The 17,394-nt window shown below is 35.8% G+C and overlaps 1 protein-coding gene across 18 annotated transcripts in view; it reads right to left on the reverse strand.

Moving 5' to 3' along the window:
- The window catches only part of CHD9 (chromodomain helicase DNA binding protein 9), a 222,631-nt gene that overhangs the window by 77,063 nt on the left and 128,174 nt on the right, over positions 1–17,394 (reverse strand). For 16 of the 18 annotated variants that reach the window (XM_047711790.1, XM_047711799.1, XM_047711795.1 and 13 more), the window contains 7 exons: positions 11,641–11,752; positions 7,784–7,930; positions 6,593–6,661; positions 6,454–6,509; positions 5,704–5,821; positions 2,478–2,564; positions 2,134–2,271 (listed from right to left, as the gene is read on the reverse strand). In XM_047711790.1, the coding sequence (XP_047567746.1) occupies positions 2,134–2,271; positions 2,478–2,564; positions 5,704–5,821; positions 6,454–6,509; positions 6,593–6,661; positions 7,784–7,930; positions 11,641–11,752 (727 nt within the window). Of the gene's footprint in view, positions 1–2,133; positions 2,272–2,477; positions 2,565–5,703; positions 5,822–6,453; positions 6,510–6,592; positions 6,662–7,783; positions 7,931–10,878; positions 10,937–11,636; positions 11,753–17,394 lie in introns of those variants that run through there. The other 2 variants (XM_047711805.1, XM_047711806.1) reach the window with 2 other exon arrangements.

Here is a 17,394-nt window from a genome sequence, read left to right on the forward strand (position 1 = left end):
GCTCAGTCGGTTAAACGTCTGCCTTTGGCTCAGGTCATGATTCTAGGGTCTTGGATCAAGTCCTGCATTGAGCTCCCTGCTCCGTGGGGAGCCTGCTTCTCCTTCTCCCTTTGCTGCTTTCCCTGCTTGTGCACTCTCTGTCAAATAAATAAAATCTTTTTTTAAAAAAGCCCCCCCCCAAACCAAACTATGACTTATTTCATGAACAATTTTAATTCATTCCTTCTCTTCTGTTGCACCTCCATATTTTTTATGGCAGTTTTTCCTTACTCTGATGCTAATGGAAAAGTCAACTGCTCCTGCCTTTTCATGTATAAATTCCCTCTTTAGTGAAGTAAAGAAATTCCTATGACCAAATTACATTTGAAAAAGGATGGGACAAAATATTCAATAAAATCATAATAGGTCTCCTCATGGTAAATTTCTTTTGATTGGCTCCCCAAAACTGAATTCATATGACAATAATCCTATGTTTTAGGATTAAAAGTAAATAATTTTAGGAATTGAAAATAAAAAATTAATTATCAACAATATCACAATTTGCCACAGCCTTCTAAAATTCTATAGTTTCTGTACCAGAAAAGTTAATAATCTACTTTTTATTTTAAAAAAATATTTTTAAGGGGCACCTGGGTGGCTCAGTGGGTTAAAGCCTCTGCCTTTGGCTCAGGTTATTATCTCAGGGTCCTGGGATCAAGTCCCGCATCGGGCTCTCTGCTCAGTGGGGAGCCTGCTTCCACCTCTCTATCTGCCTGTCTCTCTGCCTACTTGTGATCTCTGCCTGTCAAATAAATAAATAAAATCTTTAAGAAAAAAAAATATATTTTTTTAAGGATTTATTTATTATGTGTCAGAGAGAGAGAGAGGTGGGGAAGAGAGGGCATAAACAGGGGGAGAGGCAGGCAGAGGGAGAAGTAGGCTCCCCGCTGAGCAAAGAGCCTGATGTGGGACTCGATCCAAGGACCCTGGGATCATGACCTGAGCCAAAGGCAGATGCTTAACTGACCAAGCAACTCAGGTGTCACATACTTTTTATTTTTTGACCAGGGAAAAGATATGCATGTAGTCAATAATTAAAAAAAAAAAAAAAATCAACATACTGAATTTATGTAGGCTTTCAACAATATTCCATATAAAAGATTCTTTTTTTTTTTTTAAAGATTTTTTTTATTTATTTATTTGACAGAGAGAGATCACAAGTAGACAGAGAGGCAGGCAGAGAGAGAGAGAGGGAAGCAGGCTTCTTGCTGAGCAGAGAGCCCGATGTGGGACTCGATCCCAGGACCCTGGGATCATGACCTGAGCCGAAGGCAGCGGCTTAACCCACTGAGCCACCCAGGCGCCCCTAAAAGATTCTTTTAAAATAAAGCTACTATGGGGGCGCCTGGGTGGGTCAGTGGGTTAAGCCTCTGCCTTCAGCTCAGGTCATGATCCCAGGGTCCTGGGATCAAGCCCCACGTTGGGCTCTCTGCTCAGTGGGGAGCCTGCTTCCCCCTCCCTCTCTGCCTGCCTCTTTGCCTACTTGTGATCTCTGTCAAACAAATAAATAAAATCTTAATAAAATAAAATAAAATAAAGGTACTATGGAAGGAGATGAACTGTAACTATTCAGTCATGGAGAATTAACTGGTTTTTACAAAAGAAGGAAAAGGTGGGCATAATAAGGATTTTTCTTTATTATAGAGATAGAGTATTAATAACTCCAACTTGAGCTGAAACTGGTATTTTTGATATTTTTGTAAATGACCTGAGAGAAACAGTAGTGGGAAACTCTTAAATTCAGAGATGAGACAGAAGCATTTGGAACTTGCCGAGGGAAATTTGAAGGAAATACTCATCAAAATCATAAATGCACATATGCTCTAAGTGATTACACTTCTGATTTGTCTTACAGAGGCTTGTACACATGGGTTCAATGTTCAATGCAGGACTGTTTATGAGAGCAAAAAAACTGGAACACACACTAATGGAGGAATAGTCAAATTAACATACATAAGATATGATGTGGCAATTTTTAAAATAAGGTATTCATTGTACACCGAAATCACAATTAAAAATGCAAAGATTACATTAAACCTGCTGAATAAAAGAAGTGCTGAGATTTTATGAAGTTGTCTGAGACATGATTCTTACCAAATGTCTTGTGTCAGGCCTTGAAGCTTGTAACTGTTCAAACTCTTCTATTTTTGCAAGATCTACGTCTTCTTTTAGTTCCCATGTACTATCTTCGTATGGTAATGAGCACCACTTTACTAAGTAGTAAATAACAGGCTGTAAAAAAAATTTATTTTTTCGTTTTACTATTTTGAAAAAGAGTACTTGGAAACAGTTTAAATATACTTAACCTACATCAATAAAAACCAATGAAACATTTTTCAGTGTCTTTAGGTCATTAATTTTTAAAAAGGAGTAAGTTTTAATATTTGGAAAGTTTGAGGTTCTTCCTAATTAAAAAATTTTTTCCGCTAAATATTTACCTCACCAGTATCTTTATCTTCACAAAAAGAGACTTCCAATACTCTGTCTACTTCAACGTAGTCTGGGTTAAATGGTTCCTCTTCCATCTAAAATTAAAAAGTTAACTTAAGTGATAATTGACAAAGAAGTAGAAAGATAAAAGTGAAATAAACAAATTTACTAGCTATTTTCTAGAACAAAAGAAGTTTGATTTCAATTAAATTTTCAATAAGTAGCTCACTTCCCTTTTAATTTCCAAAAGGTATCTAGGCTACTTGTCTATATAATGAATCATCACATTATGTGTAATAAAACCAACTGAATAACACTATGAAATAAGATACCTCAGACAAGTGACTTACTCTCGAAGATACATCCTTTAAAATTTTCCTAGAAGAGCCTCTGCACCTTTCTTGTGCCACTTTCTTCAGGTCTACGCATTGAAGACCAATCACCCCACCTCATCTCTCAGCTGCATCATTATTTTTTAAAAAATTGTACTTATTTATTTGAGAGAGAGAGAAAGCACGGACAGGGTGAGGGGCAGAAGGAAGGGGAAAAGCAGACTCCCCACTGAGCAGGGAGCCCAATGTGGGAGTCAATCCTGGAGTTCCAGGATCACGACCTGGCAAGGCAGATATTCAACTGACTGAGCCACCCATGAGTCCCTCTATCAAACACTATCAACTGATGAGTCTTGGGCTCAGGACCCAGTTACTCCAGTGGATGCCAACTCTATCTGAGCCACCTCAAACTGCACTCATTTACTCTTCAACCTTTGCTTCTTTCCTATAGTTTCCTTCTAGGTTAATGGTAACACAGCACCCCTTCCACACTTTACTCCCAGTTACACAAGTCAGAAATGCAGAAGTCAGCTCAGAGTCCCTCTCTCTCTCTTTTTTTTAATCTTCCACATCCAATAAGTCATCAATTCTTACAGATTCTGTCTTCAACTACAACTCAAAGTGGTTCCTCCTTCCTCTTTCTCACTGCTTCATCACTTCTTACTTGGATCTCAACAACCGCCTAATTTTCAACTACCCTCCTGCCTCCCTTTAGTCCATTTTCATAATGACCCTAGAGTGATGTTTCTCAAATATAAATCTTATTTATTCCGCTGCTTCAAATCCTTCACTGACCCTCCCCTGTTTGGGGATCAGGCCCACACTGGTTTTTAGGATCCTACCTTGTCCTCTAGCCTCATCTCCGATCATTGGCACTGGTGCGCCCCAGATTTCATGCTTCCAAAGTACAAAAACACATACTTTTCAAACTCCATGTTATGGCACACCTCCATGTTTTTATACTCCTCCTTCTCTCTTCTGAACAGACTGCTGCTCCTTCTCTTGTCTCCCTAGCTGCTTATTATTCCTTCCTGAATGCCTCACTTTCGATAGCCCTTCTTGGCTATCTCTGCTGCCTCTCCTCCTCTGCTTAACCTCTAAATACTGTAGAGCTTCACGGTTCTGTCTTTAGTTCTCCTCACTGTCTCAAATCCTTCCTGAATGACAGTATCATCTCAGGATCTCTTGATAACTGCCCAACATCAGAATGGTAACCAGGTACTTTAAGACAATCTGCATAGCTCCAATTCATGTTGTACCCGAGTCAAGTGACAAAAAATCAGTCTTTAAATTTTTGGTCTCCAAGCATCCATAACCTGAGTAGGTCATCAAATTTTTCAAGGAGAGTTTATAAGTACAAAGGAAGTAACCATAACTTCGTGTGAAAAAATCTGCCAGAGACCACCATAATCGAGTGATTAAAGTTACCACCACAGGTAATGGGGCAAACAGATAACACTCTCCTCCTCCTTCAGTGAGAAGGGTACAGCATCATTTCTGTGGTGGTCTTTTATTTTTAAAATATTTTAATTCCAGTGTAGTTATCATTCAGTGTTATATTAGTTTTGGGTATACAATAGAGTGATGGTCTTTTAAAAAAATGCATGACTTGAATCCTGAGGCAACATTAGACAAGCCCAAATTGAGGGACATTCTACAAAATAAACCACTTATACTCTTTATAAAAAAATGTCCAAGTAATGAAAAACAAAGAAAGACTGACGAACAGAGACATGACAAGTAAATTCAACATATGATGCTGGATTGGATTCTGGACCACAATAAACAAAAAAACACTTTTTTTTGCTATAAAAAGTACAACAATTAGTGAAATATGAATAAGGTTGGTCTATAGATGAGCTAATACTATCTCAGTGTTAATTATACCATTATTATGTGACAGAATTTTAAAAAAATTAAATACTGAAGTATTTGCAATTTACATTCAAATGGTTTAGAAAAGAAATGTATGTGCATGGGAGGGGGAGAGAGAGAGAGAAGAGGACAGAGGCAGAGGGAGAACAAATGTGAGCGACAAAGCCGACATGGTAAAATATTAACATTTAGGGAATCTTATCAAAATATATGTAGGAAAATAAAATATACAGCATAGGAATAGTCAGTGGTATTGTAATAGTGCTGTATGGTGACAGATGGCAGTTAGACTTGTGCTGAGCATAGTATAATACATAGACTAGTGGAATCACTAGGTTGTACACCTGAAACTAATTTAACACTGTGTGTCAAGGATAGTGAAATACACACACACACACACACACACACACAAAAATGGGAATTCATTGTACTATTTTTACGACTTAGATTTTTCAAAATAAAAACTCAAAAAGTTCTTCAAATTAAAACATCAAAAAATTTAGATGAATTTAAAATTGCTCTAAAACAAGCCTATTAAAAGAAAAAAGAAAAAATTTAGAGCAGGAAAGGACATCAAAGTAATTAGTGAGGCCTTTAAAATGAATTATGTCTATGATGATTTGTTCATTCATGCACAAACCTGGCATAGAAAATATGCAATGTATTTCACGTACTGAAAAATCTTAAGTTTCCATTCATTTCCTATATTACCATTTCCATTACTTGGGTAACTTTGCTGATAAAATTCTTGAGATATTAACCCATTCATATTCAATTCTAAGTACTGAAATACATGCTAATTTAAAAACACAAGAGTTATCTACCACTCTGAATTATCACTGTGCCTGTTTCAGCTAGTTTCCAAGCTAAATTTGGGGAGAGAAAATTACTTATGTAGATAGCATTTGTATTCAAATATCAAACTTGGAAGCCTAAGAATTAAAATGAATAATACTTAAATTTTTGATAAATACTGCATGTGTTCAGAGTTCAACACATAATAGTTTCATTTATTTCTTTTTCTTACATCAGCAAAAAAATGTGCTCTTTGTGCTTGTCTCAATTTGAATCGTTTGATTTTCTGCTGGATCCTTTTATCTTTCAGAAGCTGCTGTTCGGTGGCCCACTCACAGTGAAGATAGGAGCTAAAATTTGTATAAAAGCAATATATTAGAATGACACAGAATAACACGTTTTGGCTTTTTAAAATTTATTTTGAGTCACAGCACTCAATACAGAATATTCAACTTTATGAACAGGTAGCTCATCATTTCATTTAATGTTAACAGACTCCATTCAATTTATAAAGCCACTGTGATCACTGTATCTCAAGGATGTAGTATAAAGATGTGCAATTTGCCACAGAGAAACAGAATGATAAACGAAATCACAAAGGTAACAAGATGTGATTTATCATTTATTTCCTCATTGTAACAGTTCTGTAATGATCAGAAAGCTAACTTGTTTTGAAATCAGTGTTAATTCTTTTAAAAAGTTTTTCACCCAAGTATAGGAATAATGTGAATAAAATCTGAAAAATTCAACAATATAAATATAATAATGTCTATCATTTGTAAAAGAACATTTTATAAAGATTTCTGCATTTTGATGTTAATAATTAACACTTCCTGAAAAAAAATTCACTTAAATTTTACCACAAAAAGATTTTGAACTAATAAAACACTTGAAAATTCAGGTAAAATAAAAGAAATTATTTAACTTAATAGGTTTAAGTATATTTACATATAAATCAGCATTTTCTAACTCAGATACTTACTAATTCTTGTATTTTACAAAAAATTCTTCTGTATCAATCATTACTCCAGGTGATACCTAAGAAAATAAAATCAATACTTATGATTTTAAGAATAAGGCCATGGAATATAAAGGGTAAAATGTAATGTGCGATTACTTACTTCCTTTTTTACAATTCTAGAAGATAGTATTTTGTCTACAATTGCAGCATCTTCTTCACTTGGATTCTCCTGTGGGAAGGAGGAAAGAAGACACCATGTCACATTCTAAAAATTCCTTTAGCGGCCACTTTGTATGTTTATGAATACAGTGAAACTCAGTTTAGTTAGTACATGTGTCAGGCACTGTGTTAAATGTTAGGAATAAAAAATGGAAAATGAAATCATTGCTGTTATTGTCCTCGTCATTATCGACATCATCATCATCATGGTAAACACACTGTGCTTCTTTTTTTTTTTTTTTTTTTTTTAGATTTTATTTATTTATTTGACAGAGAGAGACCACAAGCAGGCAGAGAGGCAGGCAGAGAGAGAGGAGGAAGCAGGCTTCCCGCCGAGCAGAGAGCCCGATGCAGGGCTCGATCCCAGGACTCTGAGATCATGACCTGAGCCGAAGGCAGCGGCTTAACCCACTGAGCCACCCAGGCGCCCCCACACTGTGCTTCTTAATTGGCTCAGCGTTATTATCAGCACTTTGCACACATTAACTAATTTAATCCTTGCGACTACACTGCGCCACTGTCATCTCTCTGTTGTACAGATTAGGAAGCTCAGGCATAGACGACTAAGTACTTGCCCAAGGTGGCAAATCACTCAGTTGGCAGAAGACTGGTTGGTTCACAATCCAGATAAGGAAGATTAAGAGAGGAAATTGCAATATGCAAACACAGAGAGTGCACCTTTGTTCTTAAGGTCAGAGGATTCAGTGCTTGTAAAGAAGTTGGAGAGAAGACTAAAAAAATCCATACAAAGGGCTTTATGTGATGTGCCAAGAAGGCATCATTATTTTTTGTTAAGACTTGGGAAGCTCTAAGAGAAGCTTTAAGTAGACAGTACAATGATCAGGCCTGTAACTTAGAAATATTCTACAGAAAAGATAGAATTTGGAGGAGTTTCAGAAACATATATTTAGGGGGTGAAAAATGTGGTGATAAACCGGATGACGAGGCAAAGGAAGAAAACAGAGAGAATGAATTCCTAGGTTTCTGATCTGAATAATTACTGGTTCTATTAACCCACAACAGGAATCCAGGAGGAAAAGTTGGAGTAGGTTTTAGGAGGAAAGATAATGAAAGTATCTTAAAGTATGTTGATTTCAAACAATTTGTAGTCATAATTCCAAATCTGTCTTACCACAAATAACTGTAAAGGCTGTTCGCCAGGTAAAGGAGCTGAATTCTTTTTTATTTTCATAGAACCTTTAACCTCTTCTTCAGATTGCTTCCCTTCTGCATCTTCTGCATATCTTTTTCTTTTAATTTGACGATTTGATCTTCTTTTCTGCAATGAACCATAAGGAACATACTTATATGACCGATTTTCAAGCGAGATTTTTAAAATAATTACTTTTAGTGTGGTAATTTTGTAAATTAAATTTCTAAAATTGTGTTCAACCGTCATCTTTTCTCATTTTTCCTTTTAATTAAAGGAAGATTATAATTTGCCCTTTGCCACAGGCTTAGAATCTTGTTTTACTTCCTAAAGTTTCAAATAACAAAGATTAGTAATACCTCGATTACTTTTCCTTAGAAATTGTTAGGAATAAAAAGATTTACTTTATTTAACTATTTCATAGCTTGGACAAAACCCATTTTATTAGTAATACGTTTATTGCTTAATTATGTCCTTTTAGAAACTATCATTATGAAGAGTAAAAACATGTTTTATTTAGCTATTTCACACGTTAGGCAACACATATTTTAAACTGTTAATACTGTCACAGTTTCTGCCCCAAACCTTAAAAGCGCATCAGATGAATACTGGCTAAATAATTAATCAGGGACATAAAACTAGAAGGATAAATCAATTATTTGCCACAAAATCCATGAACTTGTGTTTAAAACAAAAGAATATCAAAGGTTTTAGAAGAGATACACAAAATAATCAAGTAAATTTACCAAATAATTAAATGTGTATGAAAGAGGAACCAGTGTTTTACTAACTTTACTAGCTTCCCTTAAAAATAAAGAACATCACTATCAAAACCAGAAGTAAGCCTTTTGAAAAGTATTACATGTAGTACCATAATTTTAAAATAAACTAAGTGATTTTAAATCATGTATCAAATACACATGGCTTTACTTACCTCCCTAAAGATCTAATATTTAATGTTCCTCACTATAAAATCAAAATCTCACATTGGCCTGACAACTTCAAAGGACTTAGGTCTGCTTTTTTCCACCTCTTTAAAATTTCATGGGTGGAGGCATCTCAGCCAACTTTTCTATTGCTCAATATTTGGTAAATCTACCCCTTCTTCCTTTTTCTATGCCATTTTCTTTAACATGTTTAGTAACTCCCATGACATTCCCCCATAATGTAACCTGCAAAATAACCCATGTATTTTCTTTTTGGTTTCTGCCAATATCCTCAATTTGGCAGGCCTTTCCTATTTCCACAGCCATGACAAAGATGGCTCAGTCAGTAGAGAAGGCTGGGGAGAAACTGTTATCTGCATCCAAAAAGTTGGCAGTGGCTTTTAACCTTACTTTGCTTCTTTCTCTTGAGTTGTGGACTATGGTGAGAAAGAAAGGCACCAATACGGTAAGTTAGCTCAGCCAAATAGAGTAGATAACTTCATGGCTCATTTAGGATGGGTCTCACCATCTCTTGGCCATGAAGACATTTATATTTTCAAAACTCGAAGTAACACTTCTGTTAATATGGGAGACAGGGAAGGTGGCTATAAAAGTTATAATAAAAGGACTTCTGGAAACCCAAATTTTCCCACATCTTATTTTGAAAAACAAAAACAAAACACTAATTTTTATTATTACTTGAGAGAAAAATTCTATGGATATCTAGTCTAATACAAGGCTACAGGAATATTTAGAGTTCTACAACAGGTATCATATGGCTCTGAATATTGAAGAATAGTTTAAATTAATAAACCAACGGTGACATTTATTATTCTAACAATAACATGTATTACCAATGTTATGTCTCACTGGGCATAAATCTTCTAAATAATGAATAATTCAGTATACTTTTAGAAGATTCTGTCTCATGTTTTCAGCATTTAAGTTTCCTTTCTGGTCATTTAGGCATCTATTAGTTCTCTGAGATGCCTCACTTAGGTCTTCAGTAAATTGTAAATTAGTGGCCTGAAAGAATCCTTTGAACTCTCAAAAGTGCAAATTTAATTGATTCTTCACAAGATAAAACGAGAGCAATAAATTTGTAAACTGCACCCTCATGAAGACTTTATCAGTCTAAAAGATTAATTAAAAAGTCCGAGTTATATGATTATGGCTGGAATATTATAAGATTATAGATATTATAAGATTACAGCTGGAATCATTACAGTGGAATAAATTATATTCTCCTAAAGTACCCAGTTACACATCAGGCAGAGCCAAATGAGGCACCATTTTCATCAAATTACTTTCTCTGTCATGTAGTATCACTACTACTTTAAAAATATAAAAACTAATTTGGTGTATACATTTTTAGCTGATGTGCTTTTTTTCTGGCTTTCTTTCTCTTAATGTTTTCAAAGTACAATTTAAAATAGTGAAAATTCTTTCTTCGAATGTCTTTTTTCCAGCTTTTTTCTTCTGTCTTAGAGGCTTCAAGGGATCAGTTCACAACACTTCACGTAAGTGGTCAGAAATACACTTGTATATGACTAATACTTTGTTATGGTAACACATTGTTTCCTATAATAATCCTAATATAATGTGCTGCAGGTTTTTTTTTTTTAAATGAAGTCTGCAAATGCAGTCAGACTACTGAAATACTGTGTATTAAGATTAAAGGTAAAAAATTAATTATCACATTCAGATTTTTAGATTTCCACCTGACTCCAAGCCTGAAACTTAAATTACTTTTTCGGCTTTCAAATCTTGATGGTCCCTGGTGGTTGAAAAAGACACGGACCTCTCCATCATTCATATTATACATTTAAATATATCAATAATGCAGATTTGTAATCATTTTCTAGAAAATATTTCTTTTCTTCTCCACTTATATTTTTGTGTTAAAGCAACATGCCTATCAAACAACTAACACTGCAATGAAAGGTATGGAAGAAATGTGCACGTTAACCTATTCTACCATTTCATTGTTTGGTAATTACATAACGGAAAAATGGCCAGCCTTATGCTAGTAAAAATTAAACTGAATTTTCTCATGGTGAATAAGGTAACTGTAAGTCTGCCTGAGTGAAGGATAACATGTGACAAAAAAGCCAGGCCATATAATATTAGGAGCTCAGTTACTGCCCTTACCTCAACTCTCGCAGCAGCCCAGGAGCCTTGAGCCACTACTCTCCCATTGGATAAGAAGCTGCATAAGGAAGAAGAAAGGCCATTCAGGGGCTTTCTGGCCCCATAATTCAACAACTGCCACCACCCATAAGGCCTAGAGTTGTACTTAAATTATTAGAGAGCAGAGGGTGGCCTGAATTATTATGACCTTCCCTATATATATATACATTTTTTTTTTAAACTTCACAAGGTTAGTTTGAATAACCACCTATTAAAAAAAAAAGGCAAAATGCACAGTATGCTTGTCTACATTAGGGGATTTTTAATATAACTGGTTATCTTTTCTTTGACAGAAGCAGACCAAAGGAATTATCTCTAGGAATGATTCGAGCCATTTGCTCTATCACTGGATGTGATTCTAAAACTTAGGATCTCCATCCTTAAGTTCATTCAAAAGCACTCTATAAGTATAGAATAGTATCACTAGATATTTCTCCATGCTAAAAGCTATCAGGGACTTTGGACTATTAACCTCTCCGGGATTTGGTTTCACTGTCTGAAAAATAAGGGGTTTAGAGAGGGTACGTAAGTTTCCTCCCAGGTTGGACATTCTACGGTAATACTACTAGGAGCATATTATCATAATGCTGTCTTCGAGTTCTACCATCTAATAAAATGTAGTTTTCCTACTAAACTATAGTATAAATAACCATAAAGCAGTTTTAGGCTGTCTAGGTAATTCTATCAGTGCTTCGTTTCTCAGAAAACAAATGCAGTACTCACTTGAGAATCTTCCTCTTTGCATGTATGCTGTGGCATCTGCTCTGTATCAGATATCTCATCTGAAGACTCATTCTTTCTTTTTTGTTTCTTACCCAATGTAATAATGAGTTTGCTGTTTCAAGAGGAAAAGAGTAAACAGTATGAACTCTCTGCCTTTTTCCATTTGTTGTCATATTAAGATTGCAATGATAAACTTTTTTCCATTTCATATCACATGAATGTTCAACCAAAGAGGGTAATTATCATGAAATCCATAATGATGTTTTCAAGACAAGAACTGCATTCTAATGGAACAAACACAAACCAATGTTACAGTTAACATACTTTTAAGCACAGAAAGGCACTCAAGTTCTATCCCTTATTTCTCAAGCTCACAATTATTTTTGATGAGAGAAAAAAGGTCAAGTGCTACAACCGTATTTAGTAATTAAAATAATTCACTTATTGTCTTATAGATTTGGAATGAGGTTTTCTCCCCTTCTACCTCTTACAAAATTCAAATTCCGCTTAATGTCCTTATATCCCACCTATTCCCTAGAAGCCTTGACTGTTTTTTCCCTAATTTCTCCCTTACTTAAAACACTTGAAAAATGAATTGTCCTTTAATTATTTCATTTATGCTACAGATTATCCTAGCTGTACTATATGTTCCTAAAGAGTTAAAAACTCTTTTTTCATTTTAAAAAATATTTCCACAGTTTGCCTGTCTCTCTCATATATATATATGTGTGTGTATATATATATATATATATATATGCTTATGTGTGTATACATATTCGTATGTATACACAGACACATGAAATACAAATATTTTAAAAGAAAATGTGCTTTCAGTTTTTTTCCTTATCAAGGTAGAAAGTACAGAGCTCTGACATTTCCTTATTCTGGTTCAATAGATGAGAGGGCATGATTTTGAAGCGCCAGACTAATCACAAACCATGCTAATTGCTAATCAGGGAAATTCTATTTTAGATATCTATATTCTAAACAGAGAAAATTTCCCCAAACATCTTCAAGTATGATGTATCAGAAGCATAAAAGAATTTTCTTCAACAATTACTTATTAATGTGGGAGAACTTGGAGGTTAAGAGCACACACTTTGAAATCATAGCATCAAAGATTTTTTTTTTTTTTAAGATTTTACTTATGTCTTTGACAGAGAAAGATACAGTGAGAGAGGGAACACAAGCAGGGGGTGTGGGAGAGGGAGAAACAGGCTTCCCGCTGAGCAGGGAGCCCGATGCAGAGCTCTATCCCAGGGTCCCAGAACCCAGAGATCATGACCTGAGCTGAAGGCAGATGCTCAACAACTGAGCCACGCAGGTGCACCAGCATCAAAGATTTTAAATGTGATTCTACCATTTGCTTATCTGTAAGATACCTGGCAAATGGTTTGATCTCTTTTAGCCTTAGTTTCCCTTCTAGGAAAATAGGGATCCTATAATAGCTACCTCTACTGTTGTTGAGAGGTAAGTGGGATAATGCAAATGAGTTCTTAGCAAAGTCCTGACACGGTACTTTCTGAACTAACCTCTAATTATTATATGCCAGACACTTCCAGGTTCTAGGATTTGAAGATAAAGTAGACACAGTCCCTAATGTTAAAGTATCATTGTTAAAATATGAGCATGGTTCAAAAGCAGAAGTGGAAGTTAGTACTGGATGGAATGTGAACACAAAAGAAGTGCTTCCGTCTGCTGTAAAGGAGTACCTTTACAGAAAAGGTAAAGTTTGAGATAGGAAATGAATGATAAAAGGGAGTTCAACTGGTAGTGAAAGACAAAGGGTGCATTCCAGGCAGGGGGGTATTAGAGAAGAATGAGAGAAATACACAGGGACAGGAGCAGGTCAGAGAGCCACAAAGCACTGCAGGAGGAGGAAGCAGAGAGAGATGGTCATCTAGACAGGCTGACGATCACAGAAGATCCTGTATGACATGTAAGGAGTTAACATTTTAGCTTAAGGCCAGCGTTTAAGCTCCGCAGGGCAGGAACTGAAACAGAATGTCTTGTTCACCACTGACAACAAACAGCTCGGAGACATTCTGAATACATGAAAAAAAGTAATACAGCATTTGGAAGCTGTGAGAATTTTACACAAATAAGTTCTACGGATTTAACATACAGCACGGTGATCATTGTTAACAATACTGCATTGTGTATTTGAAAGTTGCCAGGAGAGTGAATCTTCAAAGTTCTCGTCATGAGAAAAAAAAATTTGTAACTAGTGAGGTGATGGCGACAGTTCTGCGATAGGAACGTGTGTCAGATTATTGGGTTGTACACCTTAAATGAATACACAATGTTATACGTCAATTATACCTCAAAAAAATTGGTGGGGGGAAGAATTTCAAACAAGAGAGCAATGCAACCAGAAGAAGAGAAACGCAAGGCAGGGAAACCAGCAGTCAGGCAAATGACAACTCGAGTGAGGCATGAAGAGTGCAACACAGGGCCACGCTGTGTGGATGGGAGGTGAAGAAGAAAAGCATAACTTTATTATGGAGGCACAATCAACAGACATGGTCACTGACTGGATGACTGGATACGAGGCAAGAAACCTCTGGAAAGAGTCACTCCTACATGATTCTTGTATGGCATGATTACCACCTTCAACAGGAGAAGGATGATTTTTACTGGGTATCTCACTTGCATTCTTTGGACTACATGAAGAAAGCAAGTAAGAGTACAAACGCAGCTCATGTTGGACCCAGGAACTCAGAGGGAGAACGAAAAGATCTCCTGAAACAACATGAAGGAACCAACCATGCTTATATTTCATTCCCTCTCACCACTTTCACTGGTCACTTCTTCCCTCTTCTGGTCTCTTTTCCTTAATCGGGTTTCCCTGCTAACATAAAACTCTCTCTTGTGGCGCCTGGGTGGCTCAGTGGGTTAAGCCTCTGCCTTTAGCTCGGGTCGTGATCTCAGTGTCCTGGGATCGGGCCCCACATCTGGGCTCTCTGCTCAGCGGGGAGCCTGCATCCCTCTCTCTCTCTGCCTCCCTCTCTGCCTAATTGTGATCTCTCTCTCTGTGTCAAATAAATAAATAAAATCTTTAAAAACAACAACAACAACAACAACAACAACAAAAAACTCTCCCTTGAGGTCCTATCTACTGTTACATATCACAGGATCTTGTTCTTCCTCCTCCCCGTCTGCCTATATGGACTGTTTCATTTTCAGTCCTCAACCCATGGTTATCTGACCTCTTGGAACTCCTTTACATCTTCAAAGCTTCCATTTAGCCATTGTTTATGGAGGCGGTCTCTGTTGACTTTAACATGCATTCTCTCATTTCATGTTCATACCATTCCAAGAAGTGAATACAAGCATTTTATAAGGAAATGGCGGCTGAGGAAAGTTAAATGCCTTGCTCAAAGTCACACCGAAAGTAAGACTAGAGATAAAAATTACGTATGCCTCACTCCAGAGCTTGAACTGAAGCTCTCAAAATGTTCCCAAAGGCAACCCCTCACTTCTCCTAAACCTGTCTTCTAATATGAAAGTATTATGTAAGTTCAGAAAAGTGCACACATCAAAAGAGAACAGCTTCGTGTATTTTCTGAAATGAACATAAATGTGTAACCAGCTTCTAGATCAAGAAACAAGACTGGAAGTCTCCTCTTCCAGTAAAAACCTCCTCCTTGATGGGTAAGCTTGATGCTCCTTGTGATTAACCAATAAAGCCCAAGGCACCTGCCCAGGTGGTATTCAGTGGCAAGATCAGGGATAACTCTTAAGTAAAATTAGGTATTAGAAATATATATGGGATGCATTCTGCCATCTGCTCAAATATTTTTATAGATAAATATTGCCTAAATCTCTAGAAAAGAAGTACTAGTAAGTGCTGTGCCCCCCTATCAACCTCAGATACCTACCCTTTTTAGCAGAGGGTAGGTCCTAGTAAAAACATAGCCCATGATACCTTAGAATAAGCCTTCACTATACTAATTACTTGAAAATGTTCTTCAAAACAAAAAAGGACCTTTTAAATTATATTTTCCATATATTCTATATTTTCTTCCAAGCTGTTCTACAGGCCTGGAAGAGCACCTCATTTCATAAACTCATCAACCATTCTTAACCTATGCAAAAATCTTTTTAAAATCCTAACTTTGTAAGAGATATTTCAGATATAGTAGTTTCCTATTAAGCCTTACAGAGTTCAAAATATTTACACATGTCCTTTCTGTTAAAAAATGGTACATTTCCATGGTAGGAAAAAGGCGATTCTAAAACATTAAGTCATGCTTCACTGATCTATTTCTGAGTAAAATACAGACATATTTTAAGATTTAAAAACTAGGGTTGCTAACACGGAACACTGATTCTTGAAAACAATGAAGTCATACTGGCTTATTGTACAGTTCTAAAATGGCATATAGGGGACACTACAAAGGGGAACAAAGATTAGGTTGATATTGATGAGTAATTCCTAAATGTGTGAGAGGTAGGCTACATTAGAAGGCTGTCTGTTAAAAATAAGGATTCCTAATCAGAAATTATCAGACAAACCCAAACAGAGAGGCATTCTACAAAAAAAAAAAAAAAAAAAAAAAAAAAGTTTTTACAAAACACAGAGACTGAGGAGTCATCCCAAATTGGAGGAGTGTAAGGAGGGATGACAAAACTGTGAAATGCAGGGTCTTGGCCAAAACAATGGAACAACTAACAAAATGTGCGTGAGGTATCAAAGTTAATAGAATTGCACAAGTGTTTTTTTCTGGGTTTTTGATAATCGTGCTTTGGTTATATAAGATGTTAACATTTGAGGAAGCTGGGTGAAGGGCCTAAAGGAACTCTGACCTATTTCTGCAATTCTGAGATTAGTTCAAAGTAAAAAGTGGGGGGAAAAAAAAAAAAAAGAAAAAGAGAAAGAAAAATACAGATGTGCAGGTCCCAACCTCAGATTTCTGATCTAGTTAAGTGGGCTTCCAATCAGACTTCTAAAATATTCCCTTAAAAGATTCTGATGTTCCACCAGGTTTGGGAACCACTGATTCAGGGTTACTATCATAGAAAACTCTAAAAACAAATATTCAGGATAATGTAATGATTTTATATTTATAGAGCACTTAAAACACACCAAAGTGCTTTTGCCTACAGTATCTTGGTTGATCCTGAGAAAAACGCTGAGATAGATAAGGTGCTAGTCCCAATATACTAATATGGAAGGTTTAGCTCCAAAAGGTGAAATAAAATGCCCAACTCTCAAGTTTAGTAAAGGTCAACAAAGGTCTCTTTATTCTCTACTATCTCCAATATCTTACTGATTTTATAATAAAATAACACTGTATTTCAACCAGTCAGCAGATACTTACGGTCAATAAATATACATAGTTTAATGGGTACCGACAAATATGAAACCATTATTATCTCTTAGTAAACTATTAAGGTTAAAGTTTATCTGATTTTCAAACATCCAGAAACCTCTACTGCCTGTATTATGACAAATGTTTGCCATAAATATTATGTGAGAGAAATCAGATAATCCAAAAGTAGAAAAGTAAAATGAAATCAGCTGAGTAAAATACCCAATTACCAAAGAGCATTCCATTCTTCCAACCAGGATCACAGAGTCTACTATACGAATTATAAAATATCATTATAAATGAAACTAGAAGTTCATTATAGATACCTTCTTCAAATAAACTGACAGTTTGCTATTCTTAGAAATATCACCTAAGTAAAGTGCCAAATACAGAATATATGAATAATAAGGGCTTTTTGCAAGTTTTGTTTTTCTAAAAC

This window comes from Lutra lutra, chromosome 17 (assembly GCF_902655055.1).
Source record: "Lutra lutra chromosome 17, mLutLut1.2, whole genome shotgun sequence".
In the NCBI taxonomy this organism is placed as follows: Eukaryota; Metazoa; Chordata; class Mammalia; order Carnivora; family Mustelidae; genus Lutra; species Lutra lutra.